The 24,726-nt window shown below is 46.8% G+C and overlaps 1 protein-coding gene across 13 annotated transcripts in view; it reads right to left on the bottom strand.

Annotated features, from left to right (window-relative positions):
• Slc28a2 (solute carrier family 28 member 2) overlaps positions 1-24,726 on the bottom strand; it is a 52,953-nt gene that overhangs the window by 11,592 nt on the left and 16,635 nt on the right. Inside the window, exons 1-7 of one of the 13 annotated variants that reach the window (XM_013074542.3) lie at positions 16,255-16,369; positions 15,102-15,336; positions 13,984-14,077; positions 13,792-13,850; positions 4,220-4,311; positions 2,984-3,167; positions 1,097-1,238 (exon numbers count right to left, since the gene is read on the bottom strand). In XM_013074542.3, coding sequence (XP_012929996.1) covers positions 1,097-1,238; positions 2,984-3,167; positions 4,220-4,311; positions 13,792-13,850; positions 13,984-14,064 — 558 coding nt within the window. In that variant the 5' untranslated portion in view covers positions 14,065-14,077; positions 15,102-15,336; positions 16,255-16,369. Of the gene's footprint in view, positions 1-1,096; positions 1,239-2,983; positions 3,168-4,219; positions 4,312-13,791; positions 13,851-13,983; positions 14,102-14,884; positions 15,048-15,101; positions 15,479-15,550; positions 15,569-16,254; positions 16,370-24,726 lie in introns of those variants that run through there. The other 12 variants (XM_087181315.1, XM_087181301.1, XM_087181305.1 and 9 more) reach the window with 12 other exon arrangements.

Raw genomic sequence — 24,726 nt, forward strand, 5'->3', positions numbered from 1 at the left:
GTAATAAATAGACACATATGTCTGTGTCGTTTTTTAAAATGTATCTAGAAGTTAGATGACACTTACAATACATACATACATATATATATTCATGTAAATAAGTTTCATAAACCAATTTTTTAACATTACTATCTGCAGTGCAACCTGATCCTCTATTGTATTCTATTTTCTTTCCTTCCTTCTTTCTTTTTTCCCTTTTATTCTTTCTTGCTGGCCTAAATCCACAAAACCTATTATCAAGACTCATTAATAGATTCCAACCTACAATTTGAAAATAAATGACCTATGACTTTCCAGAGCTTTAAAACTTCACTTAGAAACAAAACTCTGTAAGAAGCAAATTCCAGGAGTTGTTAAAACAACAATAACAACAACATAGTTCTACACCCTTTGTAAAGAATATTTGACACTTGTTTGAGGGGTGATCAAAAACAACGTATTACATAAAAGACACATTGCCATTAACCCCATCAAAGTACCCACCCTCACTCTGAACACACTCATCCCATCATTCTGTCACTTTCTGAAGCAGTTCTGCAAGTCTTCTTTCATTGATGTCTTTACAAGGTCCAATCAAAAATACAGTGATTGCTGCTACAGAGTGCCATCTGATGGAAAGGGCAGCTCATGAAAATATTAGTGGTCCTCATCGCCTTACTCACTGGATCTGGCACCGTGTGACTCCTGGCTCTTCCCCAGGGTCGAAATGACCATGGAAGGGAAATGTTTTTCATTAATTCTGAACATCAAGGCACCACGACAGTGCAACTAAAGACACTCACAAAAGAGGAATCTAGAGCTGCTTCAGAGAATGACAAAAACAGTGGGATAAGTGTGTTCAAGGCAAGTGGGAGTATTTCAAGGCAGATTAGTGGCAATGCACCTTTTACTGTAATGCATTTTTTTGGGGGGGGGGTACCGGGGATCGAATTCAGGACCTTGTGCTTGCAAGGCAGGCGGCGGAACCACTGAGCTAAATCCCTGGCCCTGTAATGCGTTTTTAATTTCAACTCAGGCTCGCTTTTTTGATCACAGATTGTATTATGCAATTAGTACCTGATCCTTGCTATGACCAACCCGGATACCCACAACTCACGGCACTGTGGTGTTTGGAGCAGGCAAAGAGGATGAGGAGAAACATGCAGATTCCTGCAAAGGAGATGAGCTGCTCTGGCCTTTGTGCCGTGTCGAGAGCCAGCCACAGGACGAGGCCAACCAGAGAGACACCTGCGATCGCCCTGAAAAAGGAGAGCCAAGATCATGTCACGGACTCAGTGAGTGAGTAACAAGTAATTACCTGTAAAAACAGGTCACTCCAAGGACAGGGGAAATAACTCAGTCATTCATTGCTGATTAGACAGAGGACTATGTCTTGAGAACCATTCATCTAGTAGTTCCCTCTTGCTTCCCCTCCTCCCCTCCCAACTCTTCCACTCATGGAAGGAAGTGGGAGGATTCTAATCTGAGGACACAAATCACAGGATTTTCTTTTCCTTAAGTTTTTGTGTCAATAAAATATAACATAAAGACTTTTTTATCATGGGAGAGGAAATTTATTTACTTGAAATGTGGATTAACTAAAGAATCAGAAGACAGAGGAAACATTTCTGTACATATATTTGTAGCACGCTATTCTTACATTAATAAATTTGAAGTAGCAGCTGATTTAGGCATGTGGATATTTTATTAAGAATACTATTTGCTCCTACATAAATTTCCGTTTAATTCCATTGACTAAGAACAGAATAACTTGCTCATTTTAACGTGTTTGCCGTCATGATGAAAACAATAGTTTAATGTGTGCATAGAGATAACCCAATAACATTTTATTGACTAAGAGACTCATTCTTAAAGGTTGCTCCAATAAATAATCAAAATACTGGAAACCAAAGGAGGAAAAGTGTATGTTGGTTCCATGAATCTCCTCCCAATTTCTAACCATCCCAAGGGCAAAAGGAATGGCTTAGTTAACTCCAGATCAACTACTTATGATCTCACCGTCTTTTGGGTTATCAAACACATTTAGTTAATATGCAGACTGGTTTCTTCATCTGAGAATTTCAGCCTTCAAGTCCAAGGGGAAAGAATGAGGAGGGAGATCATGGATAAAACAAAACACAAGAGCACACCGTTCAATCACGACAGCTCTGGAGCCAAACTACAGAAGGCATTCACAGGTCATGACTGAAATGCAGAGCCCTTCTCGCTGTAAACCTAGTTTACTTACAGAGAAGAAAATCTGGCTTCCAGAATCTATCTTATTAAAGAGCAAAGTCATTGTAGCTCTCTCTCCCCAGTGTCTAATAAGTCAGTGACCCAAAATTTAGGTGGTGTGATTTCTCCAGAGTGTCTCTGTTGCAAACATCCTTAACACCTGCGTCCTTAACACTATGCATCCACTGGACTCACAGATTGATGAGCAATCTGAGAGTTAGTCTGTGTTGAAGGACATGTGCATGACATAGTTAGAGAAGCTGCTTGGAATCTGGTTTTGGTGTATACTGAATAATAAGCTTGCTCCTTAAATTCTAAGGAATTGTAAAAGCCATCAGTGGGTGGAGGAGCTCTGGAAGACTAGATAGGGAAAGGCATAAAAATATCAGGGACCTAAGGGAGACACAGATATTAACTACATAATTAACTCCATAACAATCCAACTGCAAGCCTCTGTGCTCTGATAACTTCATTGGAGAGAAGCGTGGTTTTTCTCCTTTCTGACACAGGCCTGACCTTAGACTGAAACTCTTCTCTAAAACAGCCTGTCTTGTGCCCTAGCAATGTTGAGACCCAAGGCTGAGACCCAGGACCAGCCTGAGATCTGGCACACAGAGGCGTGGTGTTGCCCTTTGCCTTCTGCCCTTTGGTTTTTCGAAATCTAGGTAAGGGCCTGAGAGACCATTCAGGAACTGTCAGAGGAGAAGTAGGAGCAGGCTGGGGTTCAGGATGAGTTGAGGGGCCAGAGATACTGAGAGTCTTCTCTTACCACTGCATCCAAACTCGCAGGCGAGAGTTTTTCAAGGGCTTCAGACATCTGCTTAATTTTTTACCAAAGAACTTTTCCAGAAAGTGGTGAGCCAGGACAAAGAGCACCAAGCAGGTGATGACGAACAAGGCCAGTGCCCTGTGGAAATCCAGGATGCAAGCTGCCAGGAAGTAGGCAGTGTATGCTAAAAAGAGAAGGAAGGTGCGGAGGATCAGCGAGGCAGAGCCTTGGTGGGCAAATGAAGGTCCTGCCCTGAGTGCCTGTGGCTTCGAGCAAGAAACCTTCCAGAGATCTCGCCACCCAGCCCTGCTGCCAGATAGGCTGCACCCCTCGAGGCCAAGGAGAACTCTAACTGCTCTCTTCTTAGATTCCCAAGGCCACTCCGATTTATTCTGAAGATCGCCTATGTCCCCTGGTCCCTGGTGAAACCTCACTCTTATCTGATAGATATCCCTTTCCATCCCTTAGAGTAGATTCCATAAGCAACCACCATGAGAGTTTTCAAAAGCCATTCATCTCCTCTTGAAACTGCATCGCCCCAGTAGTGTTCAAATGCTAAAAGGTTAAACTTTTCTCTTGGGCAAAGCCATGTAAGCATAAGGCTGGGGATGTAACTCTGAGGTAGAGTGCTTGCCTGGGATGGAGGCGGGGAGTGGATCTCCCCACCGCCAAACAACAATAACAAATCATGTAAACAAGCCAACCATGAGGAAAGACAGCCATATGGCCATCACCCTCCCTTTCCCACCCCAAAATATAATTTTTGTTGTCACCCTCCCAGCTGCTTCTAATGTTGACATTGAAGCCCTGTACATCGCTGACAATTTATTTTAAACAGAGATTTACTGTCTTAAAAATATTTTATATCAGTGATTTTACTTGTAAACCAGCAAATACATGATCTATAATACAGGCTCCCCTCATAAAGACTACAGGAAATTGTGCTCTGCATGAAATCAAGACACTAAAAAATAGATAAGCCCTTCTTCCCTGAAACATTTTCAATCTGTCACCTAACACAGTTTTGAAAACTATTTTATTGTGAAATTTTACTTGCTCCTGCAGGTGCAATTGAATAAATTATGGTTTGCCTGCAAGGAGTTAAGATCTGCACATCAAATAGCCTTTAGGCCACTTTAAGAATAAAATTGCTTTCTACCTAGTAATCACCATGACACAAGGTGACATTCCTAAAGCGATTGTGTTTCTCCCTTCCATAAATTCTCATTATCTCACCCAGACACAAGAGGCCCAACAGGATCTTCTTGAACAGTCTGGCATGTCTTGCACAGAAACTTCTTGCCTTAATGAAAGGCTGTAGATTCCTCCTGATGAGAACCCACAATTAAAACACAAGAATTACTGCATCCCATTTGTACCGAATCTCAGGACTTACATTACCTGGCCAAAGGCACAACTTGCTCTTAGTCGATGAAGAAAATTCCTCAGCCGGGGGATGTTGAAGGGTGCCCCGGCCATGCCCGAGAGGCAATATGCCAATGCGCCGCAGGACAGAATGGCCCTACTCAGCCTGGACCAGGAATATCCTTGATAGTGTCCTACCACGGAAGTGAATGGTGGGCAGATCAGGGGTCTACTCTTTGCCTGTCGCCAAAGGACAGGTATTGCTCAGAAGAGAGCCTGTTCATCTTAGAGGCAATTTTGCTATCCTTTCCTAAAAACCACACAGGCCCATAACCTTTAACAGTCACGTGTGCATTGACAGGAAGGAAACCACTGCCAATCTCAGGAATCCCTAGGTGGGCAGGCCTGGGAGATACCCAGCAAGTACCGCTGTTCGAGTTTGACCAACATTTATAGGGGTCTTTGCATGTGCTGGGCTCTGAGGACTTTGCAAATGCTAACTCACTGACTCCTTTAAGAAAAACAGGTAGCCCTCACAGAGGCTGTGAGGGTCAGAGATCGAATATAAACTCCAGCCGCCTGGCTTCTGACTCTGAGCTCTAACCATCACCCCATGCTGCATCTTCCCTAGACCACAGGCTCACCTGTCTTTGCCGCTTCTGACTATCTGCAGCCTTCTGCAGCCATGTGAGCAGAAAGCTCTCATTTCTAAACCTTGGAAGCTCCAAAGAAGGTGAGCCCAGCAAGAAGGTCCCAGCTGGGCATCGTGCTGAGGCAGGACAGCTTAGCCAGGGCTGGGACCAGCCAGCCACTAATTCCAAATGTCCTGGGTCTTCATCCACTTTCGTGGCCCTTTCTCCATTGCTCCCTGCTGTCCAACCTTGCCCCCACCCCATCCTTGTCCCCTTCAGCAGAGGGCCCACCCCTGTGGTAGCAGTGTGCATTATCAGGTACAGGTAAGCTGAGGCGGGAGAAAGCTAAGTGTGTGCACGTGTGTGGGGATGTGCATGCGTGTCACATGCAATAGGACGGAACTCTGGGCCTCGTGTGTGCTGAGCACATACTCTGTCACTGAGCTATCCCACCAGCCCCAAGAAAATTATCTTGATCACCATCTCACCAAACCAATTCAGGAGGATATTTAGGGACTCAAGAGCTCTGGGCCTTTCTGTGCTTAACAGAAAGAGTAGGGAGCATACAGCTTTGCTCAGAGGTGTCACTGTCTGAGCCTAGCATCATCTTTGGAACAACATTCAAACTGCAGCAAGGAATGGACCTAATTCAACACTAGACTTCCGAATGTGCCAGATCTTTGGTTTGCTGCTCCGCTCATGGGATTCCAACCTATGTGGACAGCGCCCATAGACTCCAGGCCCTCGGGCTAATCAAGTTGGGTTCTCCCAGTGGGACCCAGTGAGAGCCAGAGAATGGGAAGACTGGGGTCAGCACACTGAGGAAGGAGGTCTTGTCTGGCTCCTGTGGGTTCTCCTGCATCTCATCCCTTCAGCCTAGGAAAAGCAACTGTTCACTGCTTCAAACCTTAGCTTCTTGCAGTATCCTTTCTCCTGGGTTCCACTATACCTCGCACACACCTTTATAATGGTCTTTCTGTAAACAAAGCCCTCTCCAGTTATCCTAACTTAAGTACACTCTTTCTCTCCTGCTAGGACCCAGACTGATGCACTAGGTGAATCTGGTCTAAAATTATACCCAATCAAATGCTGGTGGAACAAGACCACTGCAAAAAGAGGAGGCACACACTGGTCCATGACTTGACGGAAGTCCCAGGCCTCAATAAGAGTGCTGCTGTCACCTCCTGACCATAGACCACCATTTCCTGGGAACTAAAGTCCAGTGGGTAGTTTAGGAAACCAATTAAGTCTATTCGTTTCAGTAAAACCTATGAACAACAGGATCCTAGAATATCAGCTTGGAACTGGGCTTCTGGTTGAAAAAGGAAATCCATGAATAAGAGGTATTCCAAAGGAAAAAGATAAAACAAGCTTTCTCTCCCTTTTGAAGCAATTGAGAAGCAGTGCATAGAAACATAGTCCCGGTACCCTGCACGGGGCAAGGTCTTCCTAATACTACCAAGCTCTTTACGTCATGTAATGGTACAGTTTGAGCATTAGTGCTTAATAGGAAGCTGAACTGAAAAGAAATCTAACTGATAGGTGGTGAATTCTAGTTCCCTACCCATAACCTGCCAGGAAGTATGTAAACCCTGAGAAGGGCTCTGGTGTATGTGCGAGAGGCACTGCAGGTGCAGGCCACTGATAGCCCTATCATGTACATGCTTACTGCCTGCAGCACATGGGACAAGGTGGGACGTCCTAGCTGAATGTGACTTTAAGCCTAGCAGCAAGGTGTGCATGCATGTCCTCAGTGGCCCTATCTACAAGATGTGGAAACTCTCCCAACTAAGGGACATGGAGCTCCTGGGACTGAAAAGGACCGACTGGGCCATTAAAATGGAAAGCTTGGGGCAGCCTTGGAGGATCCAGCTCCAGTGACTATGGGCAGCGTGGTCTTGGGTGAGTCTTTGCTGCTGTAGCTTGAAGAAAAAACTAAAATAAAGAAATGAGTCGATCCAGGACCAAATAGTGGTATGCAGAAGGGCAGAAGTGGCCAATTGAAAGGGATTAAAGGTTTTATTTTGATGACAGCACACAAAGAATTTGTCAGTGGGCACTGCATCAGATACCACGTCGCCAAATTCAAATCTACGTATACAGCTGAACCGAAGGAGCTGGTGTCATGCAGGGACTAGAAAACGATTAAGAAGCGCCCAAGGGACAATGGAAACAGAGCTTTAGAAGCAAAAGCATGTTAAGAGTCAAGGTAGAAAATCAAATAGGGGTTGAGGAGCCAGGGAAAGGCCTCTCAGGGGGCAGCCAGCTGGCTTAAATTGGAGGCAGAGGCTCTGTGTGTGGGAACGGCTGGTTCTGAGACCCTTCGCCCAGGCAGAGGGACCCTAAACCAGAACACAGCCAGGGCCCTCACTGCGGAGATGTGGCGGCTGTTGCCTTGGAAAGAGCTCTCCTCCAGGCAGGGCCCACAGCCCGGCCTGATGTGCCCATCTCAGAGGACAGCAGACACTACTGATGTGGAGGCCGGAAGCCAGAGCCCCACCCAGACAGGTAGGAGCCGTGTGGCAGGGTTTCTGGCAGGCCATGCAGCCCACCCTCCACTTCCTCCTTCCAGAATTCTGAGGTCTCCGAGTTCGAGGGAGTAGTGGTTCTGACAGGCAGGGAGGCTTCCCAGAGCAGATGTTCTCTTGACTCTACCTCCAGTGAACTTTTCAGGCCAAGGCCTTTAGTATAATTCCCCAGCAAGCAAAATTTCTCTAGGTTTTCAGGATGTGACTAATACCCACTGCGGACTTCCTGTGGTGATACAGTTTGTCCCTATTTACCAATCTTTTAATGACTTCAGTGGGAATCTGAGGGCTGAGGAGCTCTTGGTACTTCCGCTGCTAAGGATAGGGTTAGGCACTAATGGAAATAATAGGGGCCCAGTAAAAACAGGTCACCTGAAATTCTGCACTTGGGACTTGCACTGATCTGCAGCATAGGGCTGGGACAGCTTTTCAGACCTCCTGCCTAGGAAACGATGTCACTCGTACACCAACTTTTCTCCTCATCCCCACCCCTTCTTGTCATCCCTGCCCCTCCAGCCAGGAAGTCAGAAGAGTCATAATAGGACAATCAGGAGAGGCAGTCGACTTAGTAGGAGCAGCTGTGGAGCTGGAGGAAACCAGCGAGAGAAATGGTTTTCAAAGAGGAGGGGAGGTAGATGATACTTTGTGACACAGAAAAAGCATGGCACGATGAATGAGAAGCTGGATTTGACAGTGAAGAGGTGACCGGTTGGGTTTCCAGGAGAATGACCGAGTGCAAAGTGAATCTCAGGAGACGAAGGGGTGAATGTGAGCACACGGGGGCTTATTAAAAAGTCTGCCTGTGAAGACAAGATCCAGCTACTTACCAGGGACAGCAAAGGCTCCTCCGCCATCTTCCCGAAATACCACAGGGTTAACAGGGTTGCAAGTTTAGAAGCAAGGACACCGACCTGCCAGCAGGTGGCAAAGTTGGGGTTTAAAATCCAGATTCACCCATCTCTCCAAGCTGCTTCTAGTTGCAGACAAAAGGCGAAATTCTAGAGGGACCATTCCAGAATCCCATTTAGGAAAGCTAAGAGAGCAGAGAAGAGGGAACAGATAACCATGCTTGTGAAATGCAAAGACATTTTCACACCGGAGAAGGCAGACGAAAGGAAGCGGGGAGAGACCGGCTAAGTGGACATTTGCGGGGAGGTAGAGAGGGTGGAGCATCTCTAGAACAGGAAACGATACGTGAGTGAGCCTCACGTCTTGGAAATAACAGGGAGATTCTTTGTCTCTGGGATCCCAGGAGCTTGGAGACAGCGGATGGAAGAAAGCAAGCCCGGGAAGGAGGCTAGACCCCAGGTCATGCCGTTGATTCGCCAGGCACAGGAAGCTAGACCCTGCCTTGTGGACAGCAGTGAGCCATGGGAGAATCTACGCAAGGTAATAACAGGACGAGACGGGCCCTTTAGAGAGGTCGCCCTGGAAGCCGAAGCGGAAGTGGGAAGTGGCAATGGATGCACAAGCAGCCCAGATCGGCTACTATAGGTGAGCAGCCTGGGGCTGGTGAGGTGCAGCTCAGCAGAAGAGCACGTGCTTCGCATCTGTGAGGCCCTGGGATCCATTCAGCACCGCAAAAATAAAGTGAAAAAGAGCTGAGCATGGTGCTTAGTGCAAGCCTGTAATCCCACCTTTCTGGGCTGCGGAAGCAGGAGGATCACAAGTTCAAGGCCACCCTAGGAAAATTAGACAGTGAAAAAGAACGAAAGAGAGAAAGCCAGGAGGAAGCTGATTACAGAGGAGGTTGACACTGAACCCACAGGCAGGGTACAGCGAATCAAGGAGCAGAGGGGGAGAAAGCAGAGGCTCAACCGCAAACGCATGGGTGAAGACACAGCAGCTGACACAAGGTCCCAGAGCTCAGTTCTCCTCCAATGTTGGCTCTGAGAAGATGAAGCTGTCTTAGATGCCACGGACCCTCCCTCCGGTTTAACCCAGATCCTGTGGCTCACAAGGCATCATACATCCTCTCACTCTGTGGGACACAGCACCCCGCCCACCCCTGCATGTCGGCCTCTCGGGGCCACTGGTGGGAGCGCGTGTGGCCCCCAGGATGCGGTGTTCCTGGCCTGCTGGGCCCTGGCGATTGCACTTTAGTCTGCAACCCTGTGTGCCTCCTCCTTCCGGCTGTGCCTCTAGCTGTCAACAAAACACTGGCCGCTCGGTGGTACAACACTTGCCTAGCACGTGAGAGGCCCTGGGTTCACACACACACACACACACACACACACAGGGCTCTCAAGAGGGGTTAGAAGGCCACTCGGGGACCATAGTGTGCACAGGACCTGACGAGGTGGCGTCTCTGGTCACCTGGTGAGAACACCTCACGGGGACACAAGTGGGAAAAACAAGATTGCACTCGGCCAGCAGTGAATGGGAACAACAAATAAACCCTACTTGCCATGCGGCTTGGCCAGGAAGGGACAGGCTGGTTTGTTTGTTCATGTATCAGGAAGGAGCTTGTGTACAGTTACACACTGGGGAATCATCAGAGGAGGAAGGAGAGACTGGCAATGCAGGGAGGAAGGGCCTGTGTGGGGATGGAGAAGAGTGGGGTGGAAAAGATGGCCAAGAGGGGCTGGAGGCAGCTCGGTGGTGAAGCACTTGGTGAGCGGGGGGGGGGGGGGGGGGGGGATTGTTTCTGATTCAAACAGGGAGCACAGTTTGATAAAGAAAGGGAAAGATAAACATTCATGCAGGCATAGATATATTTAAATTGGAGGAGATGGGAAGATAATGTATCTAATAAATAATAATAGTGTAGTATAGCATGTATGATATACACAGGAAGTAAAAGGTATGGCAACTGTAGGGTGAAGGCTAGAAGAGAAGAGCTAGAAGTACACTATTATAAGGTTCTTAGATGCTATGGGAGTGATGTCGAACCTTTTAGAGCTTCCAGTGATACAAACAGCCCACGGTGGCACGTGTGCCATAGGTTTGCCACCACTGCTCTATGGTAATGGGTATAGTAACATTTGAGGTAGACTTGGTAAATTAAAGAAGTAACTACAAACCCTAAAGCAACCACTAATAAAACAAAGGTTATGGCTAATAGCCAACAAAAAAAGATATGATGAAGTCATTTAAAAATATTCAGTTAATGTGAAAGAAGGCATAAAAAGAGGCAAAGATGAACAAAGGGCAGATGAAACAAGAAACAAACATCAAGATGACAGGATTAATCCATTAAATATAAGTGGCCTAAACAGTCCAATTAAAAAGCAGAAACTGGCAGATTTGCTAAAAAAAGCAAGAGAGACTTCTTTTTCTGAGAGACAAAGAAAAAAAGGACAGACAAAGCAAATTATAAGGTAATATTATAAGTGGTGTTGGCATGATGAATGAGGAAATTGATGACAGGAAAAAAACAACAGTTGATCTTCTAGAAAGAAATGACATCGGAGAGGTGGTCACACCTGTGATCCCAGCACTCTGGGAGGCTGAGGCAGGAGGATCACAAGTTTGAGCCCAGCCTAGGCAACTGAGTGACCTAGCAAGACCGTCTCAAAATACAAAACAGAAAAAGGTCTGGGGCTGTAGCTCTGTGTGAAGGCCCCAGGTTCAATCCACAGCACCACCAAAAGAAAAGAGAGAAAGACAGGAGGGAAGGAGGAAAAGAGGGAGGGGAAGGAAGGAAATTGGATTATATACTAATTAGCAGCAGGGATGGTCGTGGAAATGGTAAGAAAAGTAGAATAAGTGGGACTGGAAATTTGAAAATGTTCATTTATTTATTTATTGGCAATGCTGGGGATTGAACAAGAATGTTAGTTTTAAAATAACTGCTAAAGGAAAACCAGCAGAAGCATCACAGTGCAGAAGACAAGAGCCAGGCAGCCAAGAAGGCTTCGGACGCCAGTCTGGGGCCAGGGTTCCGCTCTACTGTTGTGAGCTGTGATTGCTTCACTGGGCTCCGTTTGAATTCAGGCCTTCCCTGGAAATTCCTGTGGTCCCCATTGTCTTTCCCGGTAATTAGCTCAAATGATAAGCCATTCATGTCAACGAGTATTTTCATTTGGCACCCCTTCCTTTCCAGTCAAACACTGGCAGGAGGGGAGTTGGAAGACAGACGAGGGAAAAGTGCGTCTCTCTCTCCCAGGGCCAGGCCCACATTTAGGACTGGATTCCTGGCCCCAGGACAGGCTCCCTCCGGCCTGTCCTCAGGACACACAGAAGCGGCCTAGTTTTCTGCATTCTCTCCCTGCCACCCCCGGCTTTATGGAGAGTCCGCCTCTCTGCCTAGGGCCCTTGTCCTTCCTCATTCTCCAGCATCATCCTGCCGCTTGTGGTCACAACCCTTCCCCAGTAATCCCTCGGGCTTGGTTCTGAGGGTGCTGTTCTTATGGACCCTTCCTCTCATCCACCCCTCTCTCTTTCTCTCTCTTCCTCCCTCTCAACCCCCGATGTCCTCAGGTTCACTGCAACCTAGAAACAAGCACCCAGCACCACCAGCAAACTCTTCTAAGCTCTCAAACCTGCCCTGAATGGTTGTTTTACTGTGTTGCTGGGGAGAAATGGGCCAGCTGAGAAAGAGATGGAAACAGAGGAGATGGAATCATCCTGTGTTGGGAGGCGGAAGGCCAGGCTGTGACTGCCCTAGGAGCCCTGGCCTAGAATTCATCGTCAATCCTGACAGTTCTTTTTGGAAAGTGCCTCCTTTCCTTTCCTCTCTAAAACCCGTTCAGCTCCCTAGTAGAAGACCAGACTCCTTAGGACATCCTACATGTCCCCAGCCAGCGCATCCCTCCTTTTGTCTCTCTGCCCGCCTCTTTCTCTCTCCACAACCTGAAATCAGCCGGTCTGGGAGTATTTACACGGCAGGCACATGTTACACATTAGGCCTGGGTTATCATTCCCTGTAGACCAATGGTCAGCGCACGGGACTGGAGGGTCAAGTCCATCGCCTTCCATTTTATAAATAAAGTTTTATTCAAACAGCCATGCCCGCGTGTTCAGCGTTACCTGTGGCTTCCTTCCCACTCGAATCCTGGAGTTGAGTAAGTGCCTTCACACTGAGCTATATCCCCACCTATTTTACTTTATCTTATTTTGTGATAGAGTCTCACTATGTTACTAAGTTGCCCCAGCTGGGCTCAAACATGCAATTCTCCTGTCTCAGCTTCCCAAAGTCCTGGGATTACAGGCATGTGCCACTATGCCCAGCCAAAGTATGGAATATTATATAAGCATGAAAAATTGATGACGTGTTTATTGTCAATTCATAGACTGTTAAATATAAAAAAGTAGAAACCAAAAATAGTGGTAATGTTCACATTAAAATATAGCAATTGATTTTTTACATAAAATTGTATACAGAGAAACACTGTGGAGAAGAAAACAGAATTTGGAAGCTTATAAGAAGTCACTTGGATAATTCTTAAAAATAAAGAGTAAAAATAAAATGTTTGGGAGCAGCTCTGTGTTACAGACACACATCCTTTTTTTTTTTTTTGGTACCAGGGATCGAACTCGGGTCCTTGTGCTTGCGAGGCAGGCAGCGGAACCACTGAGCTAAATCCTCGGCCCCCTGCCTTTATTCTTGAGACCCTCTGTTGATTTGCAAGACAGATCTGCCTGCCTCAGCTTCCTAACTCTGATTCACATCCTTTTGTCTTTTTCCCATTGATTGTCTTTTCCCCCCATTTTCAGAAAATATTCCAGAAAATCTTTTTTTAAAAAAAAATTGATATGGGAAAGTTAATTTCTAAGCTTCTATTTTCTAATTTAATGAAAGGTGTTAAAATTAGTAACACCTCTTCTAAAAAATTCAATTACACTACACAACAGTAAGCACTCAAAGCTGTCACATTACTATCCTTGCTGCTACTCATCCATCTAACGCTAATGAGCTTGTTTAGGGCACAGGGTTTTGCTTGTTTTAGGGGAATTGTTTTGTTATTTTGGTTCTGAGTTTTTTTGGGGGGAGGGGTTTGGCACTGGGGTTCGAACTCAGAACCTTGCGCTTTCAAGGCAGGTAGTGGTACCACTGAGCTAAATCCCTGGCCCAGTTTTGGTTTTTTGAGACAGCATCTTGCTATGCAGTCTGGGCTGACTTTGAACTCACTGTAAACCCCAGGCTGGCTTCAAACTCATAACCCTCCTGCCTCAGCCTCCGGAGTGCTGGGATAGCAGAGGTAACAAATATATATAATATAAATATATATACAGTTGTGGTCTCATCTCCAAATAAGACCTGGGCTCCTGCGATCTTCTCTCGCTCGGCGCCCCCAGACCCCCGAGGCCCTAAGTGGAATGGACTCTGGGACCTCCGTACCTCTGCTGAGGCCCTGGCACCGTGGTCTTCTGGCTTCCCCCGGGATCTGCGCCGTCTTCCTGTGAGCACACGTAGAGCCGGGGTCAGTCACAGGGCCAGTCACGGGGTCCGTCCCTCGCCACGGGGATCAGGAGCCGCCAGGGGCCTGCGGCGGGGCAGCCACCCCACGGGGCGGAGACCCTGGTGGATTACCGTGAGCTCCAGACCCTGGTTCTCCACGCCGCGTTCCACCCTGGACAGAGTAAGGGCCTCTGCTCCACTGGCCTGGTCCATCTTCCGTCCTCATCTGAGAAACAATTCAGGGCGGGGGCTGAAAGACAGACCATTCTGTCCTGTGGGCGTGGCGAGAATTTCTAGGGCCACCTACTGGCTGGGAACGCAAAACTCAAATCCTTTAAGAACAGGAATGGGCTGGTTGTGATCTCAGCGCTTGGGGAGGCAGGAGGATAGCGCAAGTTCAAGGCCAGCCTTGGCTACATAGTGAATTCAAGCCCATCCTGAATTACATAGCAAGACCGTGTCACTAAAAAAAACCCCAAAAAACAAAAAAATGGCACTGTTTACATCCTCACAGAAAGGATCCTGCCGGGTGTGATGGGTCAAGCCTATAATCCCAGTCTTCGGGAGGCTGAGGCAGGAGGCTCACCATGAGTTTGAGGCCAACCTGAACTATACGTGAGACCTTGTCTCAAAAAACAAAACCAACAATAAAAAAAGGAAGTGTTGAGCCATAACTGCTCCTCTTTCCCGGGAGAAGCCCCTCTGCACCGGGCTGGCTAAGAAGGAGACAGGAAAGAGAGCTGAGAGAACCCCAGGTCCCAAAATACTGCCGACAAAACAGACAACCAGGCCTTTAGCGGCCTGACTACAAGGTGCACGGAGTGAGCATCATTTTGGGAGCATTGGAGAGAGGCCCTCGTGGTTAAATAAGGATGCCTGTGCCTAGAACAATCTGCACAAACATCAGCGAACACAGCGAATAGAAGTTTTAAAACAAATGAAAGAAACGCAAACATCTGAGCCTCGTGATAAGCAACCCTAACACCGGATCGGTCGCGTTTAGGACATGGTTCGTCTTGAGCCATCTCCTTACTCGGCAGAAACTTTCCTTCCTTATGAAATTGCTTCTTAAAAAAATGCGATCTCTTCCAGCATTCCAACTGTAAGTTCACTAAGCATTGGTAGTCGGCTTTTAGGGTGTAAATGAGGGCCTCCTCATATGGGAGCAGCACTACCTGAATCTTGTCTCGCCCTGACCTATAAAGAAAACTGGCAAATCTGGGTCCCAGCTGTCCTTGACCCTTGCTTACCCCCGGGTGTGGATTCCTCAGGCTCCTCCGGGCCGGACTGAAGAAACCCTGGGGTGTGCAGATGGGATGGGGACTCGTCATTGGTTGGGTCCTCGTCTTGTCCCCTCCTCCTTCACCTGCTGCTTTGCTTTACAGGCGCAGGGAGACTCGAGTTAATGATTTGTAGTTATTCAAGTCTGCCCAGCAGGTCTAAGTCTTCTCCAGCAACTTCTAACATGCACCTCAGGTCTAGGATCTGGGTGGTAGATAAGAGAGAGTCTCTGCTTTCCGAAATTTAACTGTTTTGCATGGAAAGACATTCCCTAGAAAACAGCAGAAAGCAGAACTGTCCATGATTCAGTGCCCAAAAACTGTGCTGGGAATTCCTCTAGCAATCCATTCAACCAACATTGTGAGTATTTGCTAAGCACTCAGGCAGCTGTCTGGATGCTCCGCCCTGATTCACCTACCTAGGAACCTCTGTCGCAAGGCTGCCTCTTCCGGGAGATGCTCGGTGACGCCAGACGAGACCCAGACCCGGCCCCTGCGCTCCTACCTTGCCACATCCTTGCAGAACTCATCCCACCACACGGGGACGTCCAGGTGCACCTTATCTCTGGCCCGCTCCCTGCTGATCTCCCTGGCTCAGGGCTGACTCGTTATTAGGAAATCGATAAATATTTGCAAAAGAAGTGCACACACCAGCATCGCCACAGGACTCTGGCTTGGATTATTTGGTATCAGATGAGTCCAATCAACAAAATGAGGACATCTTTTTCTATTCTCTAGTTCCTTATGCGCACACACGCGCACAAACACACACACACATACACACACACAACCCCTCCCAGAGCAAGTATACATTGGGTCCCGGGGCTAGGTTGTCTCCCTGGCCCCCTTCTGTCTTTCCTGTCCTGTTCTGTCCGATGCTATCTCACAAGGTTATGGTGAAAATTAAATAATTTCAAGTAGAAGAAATAATCTGGAAAATTGTAAATGATCTTGTAATTGTGGGAGAGTAGAAGATCCTACTATCAGATCTTCAGGAAAATAAAACAGCAGTGTTGAGTGAGCCTGCTCACAAGCACTGGCCAGCTGATGTCTGACTGTCACCCCAATGTGACTGTCGCTCATTCTGTGTCTGTCAGTCTGTCTCTCCCTCTCTCATTTTTACCTTAAATATCTGTCTGTTCAGGAGCTAGGTCCAGGCATAATGATAGGCACAGAGCATGGTGCTCTGTCCAGGTGAATGATGCCTCTCTCCTCTCGCCCTCTTGCTTTTCCTGTGGAAGGTACAAAGCCCATGTCTTCCCCATCCACATGCAGACTACTCATTTCCTGGCAGCTGGGCCTGACGCGTCCAGGAGTCTGGAGTTTGCTCAGGGAACCCGAGTGAGCCACACGAGCCCGTTGGCCACCAGCCAGGGCAGAGGAGTGGTTGGTTCTGCCTTCTTGCTTTTACCCCTCCTTTGATTTCTACAAGGACTTCCGGTTGGGGTCTTAAGAGAGTGGTTGTTTTTCCCTAACCCTCCTGCTGCAAACAGCTAAAAGGGCTGAACAAGATGCATAAAGCATCAGCTGGAAGGCGCCACAGAGCAACCAATATGGGCAGAACTAGGATCCTGCATAGAAGGGAAGCCTGGGATGTGTGCTCCACATTCATCCTGGTCCTGTTATTTTCATCATTATTATTATTATTACCACAACTGTTGTTATTTTGGTGCCAGGAACTGAACTTCACTTAAGATTTAAGAAAAACCAGACATGGTGACACATGCCTGTAATCCCAGTACTCAGGAGGCTGAGGCAGGAGGATCTTGAAAGCTTCCGGCCAGCCTGGGCTACATAGTGAGACTTTGTCTCAAAAAAGCCAAGAAAAGACTTACGAAAAAAGAGCTACAAAAGTACTATATCTCTTTAAAAATTGTATTTATACTTTAAAAAACCTGATAACAAAGAAATCTTCATACCCAGATGGCTTTAAATATTCAAATTCTAGGAAGTAGGTAAGGGAGAAATAAAACCTGCTTTCATAAACTCTGCAAGAACATAGAGGAGAAAGGAAGCTGATGTCTCAGTAGGAGGCCAGCATTAATTACCCTATACAAAAGCCAGGTAGCAACATAAAAGAAAAGAAATCTATAGGCTCACATTCCACAGGAACATAAATGGAAAAAAAATCCTCAGGGAAATAGTAGCAAATCCAAGCCAGTGATACAGAAAGTATATCAAAACCAAGATTATCCGAGGCATAAAAGGCTGTTCAACATTTGAAAATTAATGTAATTTACCACAGTGACACACTAAAGGAGAAAAGCCATATTATTATCATCCCATATATGCAGAAAAATGGTTTATAAAGTTCTGTATTTGTTTAAAAACTTTTAACAAACTGGCAAAAAAAGACAATTTCTTCCACTCCAAACCGGGGCATCGTCAACAGAAACTTACAGCTAACATCTTATTTATTTATTTGCTTTTTTGCTTATTTGTTTGTTTGTTTTGAGTTTGGGCATCCCTTTGTGACCCAGACTGGTCTCTAACCCCTGAGCTCAAGTGATCGTCCTGCCTCAGCCTCCCAAGTAGCTAGGACACACGCCAGCAAGGCCAGCTTATCCTCATTTTTAACAGTGAAAAGCTGAAAGTGTTCCCACTCAAATCAGGCACAAGGCTGTCTGCATACACCACCAAGTCTTGGAAAATGAGATAAGAAAACGCCCAAAAGACATACAAATTGGAAAGGAGAAATAAAATTGTCTTTATTCACAGACAACATGATTTCTTACGATAACATCTCAAAGCATTTAAAAAAGACAAGCCCTATCAGAACTAATAAGACAGTAACTAGGTCACACGATACAAGGTCAATAAACAAAATTTCATCTCATTTCTGTATTTCAGCAATGAACAATTGAAAACTGAAATAAAAACCTTTATAAGAATACTGAAAAGCATGAAATACTTCAGTTTAAATGTAGTAAAAAATAAGTAGACTATCCTGAAAACTCTAAGATGCTAGTGGAAGAAATCAAAGAAGTTGGGGCCGGGGATTTAGCTCAGTGGTTCCTATGCCCGCCTGGCAAGCTCAAGGTCCCGAGTTTGATCCCTGGTACAAAAAAAAAAAGAAAAAAAGAAATCAAAGAAATCAAGTAAATGGATGCATCAACCTTGTTCATGAATTAGAAAACTCAGTATTATTAAAATGTCAAGTCTTGCCAAAATGGTCTACATGCTCAAATCAATTCCAATCAAAATCCCAACAGAATGTTTTTCGTCAAGATTAACAAACAGAGCGGGCGTGCTGGCACACGCCGGTAGTGCCAGCACTTGGGAGGCTGAGGCAGGAGGATTGCCTCGAGTTCAAGGCAGCCTGAGCTACACAGTGAGACCCTGCCTCAAAAAAAAAAAAAAAATTAACAAACAGAACCTAAACTTTATGCCAGGACAAGAGCCCTGTCAACACAATCCGGAAAGGGGCGAGGCTGGGGCACTTCCTCTGCCCGATGCGCGATGCTGAGGCACAGAGACTGGTCCTCCGGGACGTTCACACGCGGAGGCCCCACTTCCAGCGCGACGGCACCTGGAGACAGGGCCTTCAGGAGTCCCCAGTGCTGTGTAGGCCCGAGGAACGACGAGAAGATCTGTGACCACGCGAACGTGGAGGAGCAGCCGTCGCGCAGTGTGCAGCCTGGCCCCGGGCGCTGCCTCTGGAAGGGGAGCAAGGACCGCCCGGGGCGTCTAGTTTGGGCCGCAGAGCAAAGGAGAGCACAGTAGGAGAGCACAGTAGGAGAGGAGGACTCTCGACCCTTCCCCTTTCCTCTGTCACTGGAAGCTCACACACACACCCACACTCACTGGGAAAGGGAAGGAGAAAGGAAGGAAAGAAGGAGGGAGGGAGGGAAAGAAAGACAAAAGAAAGAGTCAGAGAGAGAAAGGAAAGGGAAGGAAGGAAAAGAGAAAGAAGAGCAAAGCTGGAACTAAGCCAGGTCTGACAGTGCGTCTGGAATCCCAGCATTCCGGAAGGCTGAAGCAAGTTCTCGAAACTATAAAACTTTTACGGGGGGAGGGGAGAAACTGGGAAAAATAGCTGTGACCTTGAGTCAGGCAAAGATTTTTTGTAAATAGAATACAAAGAACACAATCCACGAAGAGAAACTAGTAAATTGGGCTTCAGCAAAATTAAGAACTTCGACTCTCCAAAAGACGCCATAAAAAGAATGGGGGAAAAGACCATAAACAGGTAGAGCATATTTGCAAAGCAAATATCTGATCAAGAATTCGTATCTAAAGTACATTTTAAAGCTCTGAAAATTCAATAATAAGAGGACAAGCTACCAAGCAACAGAATAGAGAAATCGGCAGACCCCTTGTCAAGTGAACAACTGGACAAAAAGGAAAAACAAATGTTTTTAATTAGTCTCAGGAAAAGGCAAATTAAAACCACAGTAAGACTGGGGCCAGGGATTTAGCTCAGTGGTGTCCTGCCTGCCTTGGAAGATCCTGAGTTTGATCCCCGGTACTGGAAAAAAAAATGATAACTCTACACATCCATTCAAATGACAAAACTAAAAGAAAACAAGCAAGGGAGGGAGAAACAGGAAATATCAATTGCCGGTGTGTGTTTTCAGAGCAACTAGAATTCTTTTTTTCCCCCGGGACTGGGATTGAATCTAGGGCCTTTGCACTGAGATACACCCCCTGCCCTATTTCTATTTTCTATTTTAAGACAGGATCTCACTAAGTTGCTAAGTTCTCCAGGGTAGGCTGGAGCCTGCAATCCTCCTGCCTCAGCCTCCCAGAATGTTAGGATTACAGATGTACACCACCACATCTGGGCTGCAACTAGAATACTTATCCACTGCTTGTAGGCATGGTTTCTACAAGAGTATGCAAAAACAAAATACAAAAAGTCAGCTACATTTTTTGGTACCAAAAAATTAAGTTTAAAGCAAGGTCCTTTACAATACAATTGCTAAAAGAGCGTATTTTTAAATGTTTTGTCTTCTCCCTTTATCCTCTCTTTCTGGGACTCATGTTTTCACTCAGTGTTTTGGGTCTACTGCTTTTCACCCCACTTCAATTCAGCAAATATTTGTGGACTCAAAGCCCGATTTCTGGGTAGTGTTTGGTAACTTCTATTCATTCCCGCATAGCTTCTATTATTGTCCCGCGTTTCCTTTTCTTCCTTTCTTTATCCTTCTTGTTCCCATTGCTACCCTCAGATGCAGAATTCTCTCCAATAGAACATCTCCGACCAGGAGCAGCTGCACCCTGGGCCCAGTGTAAAATGGGAATGTGGGCCTCCTGTTTCAAGATTTCAAGACAGCATTGTTACCAGGGCCTGGGGTGCTGTGGGCTCCTTCTAGAGATTCTTTCCAGGTTCTTGTTCTGAGTAAAGACTTAAACAAAAAAACACTCAAAGGTAGTGAGTTTTATGTTTATTAAAAGCAGGAAAAGAAGTATGCTCTGCAGAATGACAGCGGACCACTTAGAAAGAGAGAGTGTACAGTGGCCACAAAGTTAATGGCCAATATCTTCTGGGTTCTCTGCTCCTCAGGCTGATGTCAGATCTAGGCATCCTATCAAAAACCTGCTTGATCTCATACCAGAAGAACTGAAGGTAGTAACTTCCCCATTGGTCCTGGCTGGCAGCTTGGGAACTTGTTCTATACAGTGTGTCCTGGATCACGATTGACAGGTCCCACCCACTTGCCCAGCTGGCCTGCCACACCCTAATCTCCTGCCTCAGAGTCACACACCCATGAATTCATGTCTGCCCCTGCCGCATCTCGACTTAGAGCTGTTCCAGTCTCCTTTGGGTGCCCTCCACCATCTGTTGGACAGAAAGCCCTGTCGTCCATGCAGGGACTGTTAAAACACGAAAACCAACCTGCCCCAAACTCATCAGCAAATCAAATGTGTGTGATTCCTGGGGCTGCTAAACAGGCAATATTTAGCCAAGACTTGTTGGACCATGATAAGGCAGAAATCTTTCTCTAACTGAAAGAAAGGAGCTGGTAGCTTTGGATGTCAGGTCTTTCCTGCCACTCCCAAAGTCTCCCCAAATTTGTGACTTTTCTTTCCCTCTAAGTTTGGGTCGGCCAGCACCAACACAATGCTAATTGTGTCTTTTAGCAATCTGTGGAGAAAATCCAGAAAAATTACTTAATATGGAAGCATTCTATTTGGAGGAAATGGAATCAACCAACTGAAAATTCCAACCATCTTACCACTGGTCGAGCTAATGTGAAGTGGTGATTTGTATGGGATTCACTTGTTATCAGCTAAGGAATATACAGATGATAAAATCCTCCTGCTTCCGAGAAGTTGATCAAAGTGTCAAGGAGGGATCTTTGGAGGCCTCCCTGTCCCTTCTCCTTGCTCAATTCTGACTGGCCTTGGCACCAATCGGGGTCATAAAATAGCTGTTATCTTGTGGGTCTGGAACGTAGATTCTGAGAGCCAATGGGACCTGGAAGATCTTCCTGCTGGTGCCAGTGACTCTGGCTATGGGGACTCAGGTTGTCACCCACAGGGACCCCATGCAGGTGTGCCCATCACACAGTTCCCACTTAAAGGAAATGACACCCAGTCCTTCTATCCAGCCCTGACTTCTCTCCCACATTCTTGCTTTTGTAAAAGCCTGAAGGTCATTGCCACTTATACGATCCACTCATATCAGTATGCCGTAAACAAGAACTTACTGTTGCTGGGCACAGTGATATGTGCTAGGAGGCTGAGGCAGGAGGGTTGCAGACTTGGGGGCGAGACCTTGTCTCAAACAAAACAAAAGAAAAACTGTTATCTTCTCAACAGGCCACCTCAGCCGAGATCCCCTGTTGCCCTCCAGACAGAGTAAACATTCCTCGCGCCGGCCTCCCGGGCATTGGCGCTTCCCTCCGCTGACCTTGTGGTAGAGCTAAGCACCGGGGCTCAGAGCCCTCTCACTGCGGGGGCACAGGAAAGCCCTCTCGAAGGAGAAGAGGTTGGGGAGAGTGCACAGGATCTCCTTTCTCCATCCTCACAATTTGGGGCCTGGCTGTCCCTGAATACGAAGCCCTGGAGTTATGGGGCAGAGGTCAGCTAAAGCAGTACCTTTAAAGCATTTCCCTAGACACCCATTATTTTTATAATTCATATATATATAATACATAGTGAGTTATGGGGTGTGTGTGTGTGTGTGTGTGTGTGTTTCCATTTCTCAGGGGCTTCTATGCTCTCTGAATTTCACCTTCGAAGAGCCCAGGGTATTTTTCTCTCCAGCTCTGCCCCGTTGGGCAGCTTCCTCTCCAAGCCCAGAAGCACTGGTAGGAAGAATGTGGGGCGAAAAGGAGGAGAAGACATAAAGAGCAGCAGGCTCAGCCACGTCCATCCCCAGGCACCGGACAAGCTGCTTTTTCAGTAAAGAGTTTCAAGAAGCTCCAGGCTGGAAGACCAACCAAACACGATGCAGCCCCGGAGTGGCGGGAGACTACGGCGAATGCAAGGCCCAGAGCGCCACGCCCTGGTAGCAGGGCTTCCACACTTCCTGTGGCTTTGGCTTTGGCTTCTGCTTTGGCTTCCGGTTCCGCTCTCTGTTTTTTTTCCTCCGCCTCCTTCCCTCTCTCACCTTCTCCCTCCATCTCCTATTTCCCACCTCTCTTTACAGGTGGCTCCTGAGGAAGAGGCCACCCCAGAAGACCTCGGGGGCCCCTCAGTCCTTGCAGAGCCGAGCTGGTGACAGGGCAGAGAGGCCAGGGCAGAGTCTTGTCACGCCCGTGAAGGGGCTGGGGAGGCGAGGCTTGGAGCTGGGATGGGGGAGGCTGTGCACATGTCGCCAGCGCTTCAGCATCGGTGCCTCCCTAGTTACAGTCTTACCGGAATGTGGATTCAAAGCATTCATTGTTGAACTTCATGGGAGACTTTGGGATTGAGTTCTAATTTTAAAAGGCTGACCTTTGGCATTCCTGATTGATTTATAGTTGGCTAATTATTTTCCTGGCTGAATTGTGAAGGGAACAAAGTCTAAGGGAGTCGATTCCGATTCCTGCTCCTGGCCTTACTCCTTAGGGCTCCAACTCTATCCCATTGTTGAAAGTCTGCCCTTGTTTGGAAAACAATTCATAAGGAAATAACACTTGGCCAAAAGAACTCTGTTAGTAAGCATTTCAGGGTCTAGTCCTGCTTGGGTTTTTGGGTTTTTGTTTTTGGTACTGGGGATCGAACTCAGGACCTTGCGCTTGCAAGGCGGGCAGCAGCACCACTGAGATAAATCCCCAGCCTGTGCTTGGCTTTTTGTTGGTTGATTTACTGTTAGGCAAAAATGGAAAGATTTGGAGTCTGAGGCTTTGTTGGCAGAGTGGCCTCATTAGTTGGAGGGAGAACATCTAACTTTCCTGGGCCTCGATTTCCATTTCTGCAAAGTGGAGGTGGTGAGAGTCACTTCCCTTACAAGATGGATGGAAACATTAGAACATACATGAAAGAAAAAAAAAACATTCGTATAAATATAAGGCGCTCCAAAACTATCGCTTTCATAACCAGTGTAAGTGGAAAGATATGAATAGAGATCATTCTTTGCTTTTTTCTATTAAGCTAGATTGTTCTCTTATGTTTCAGGTATGACTCCAACACTGTCTTGCTTTAACCCGACCACAAACTCCTAAGGAAGATGATATTGCTACTCCAGTTTTTGGAGTGAGGAAACCCAGGCTGAGAGAGAAGTAATTGGCCAAAGTCACCAAGTGAACGAAGGACAGAGCTGAGCAAAGGCCTGAGTCCTTGCTGCCAACGGACTCTGTTCTCATCCTGCCCAGAGGCCCATGCCTCCTCCTTTTCCTGTTCCCAGACCCCTTCTCCTTTAAGATTCCACTCGGGACCCTCCTTTTCCTGAAGCCTCCAGCCCAGCACCCCCACTGTGGAACTCTGTCCTCTTTCACCCCTGAGCCACGTATGTGTCAGTGGTGTGACATCATCTGCGTGTCTCTCTAATACTGCGGTTTGTCATCCTGTTGTCTTTGTATCCAGGAGAAGAAACAAACATTTACAGCAACAGTAAAATTCGTCAAGAATTATGCAGGGCTGGGGATGTGGCTCAGTGGCAGAGCATTTGCCTGGCTCGCCCAAAGCACTGAGCTCTATCCCCAGCACCAAAACAATAACAACATAAAGTGGTACTGGGAACAGTTATTCTGTTTTTTGAAATGAAGTGTTACTTGGTTCTAGAATCATGAATAACATTTACTGAAATCTTTAAAAAAATTTCTTTGATCCAGCCCTGTAATCCCAGCTACTTGGAAGGCCGAGCCAGGAGGATCACAAGTTCAAAGCCAGCCTGGGCAACTTAGTGAGACCCTGTCTCAAAATAAGAAATGAAAAGAAGAAGGGTTGTGGGGCCGGGGATTTAGCTCAGTGGTTTTGCCGCCTGCTGCGCAAGCGCAAGGATCCAAGTTCGATCCTTGGTACCAAAAAAAAAAAAAAAAAGAATAGGGGTTGTAACTCAGTGTGAGTCCCTTGGGTCCAATCTCCAGTACCACCACCCTAAAAACTGTATTTGGCACATTTTTAAATTGGCTTTTTGCCTATGAAACCCCTTGAGAGCCGAGATCCTGGGATGTAGCATACAGAAGTTTCGTGAGAAGTATTTATGGAAAACAGAGGCTCCTAG

The sequence above is a fragment of the Heterocephalus glaber genome, unplaced genomic scaffold (genome assembly GCF_053883595.1).
Source record: "Heterocephalus glaber isolate CG9 unplaced genomic scaffold, H.glaber_assembly_v1.0 deba00000122, whole genome shotgun sequence".
NCBI lineage: Eukaryota > Metazoa > Chordata > Mammalia > Rodentia > Bathyergidae > Heterocephalus > Heterocephalus glaber.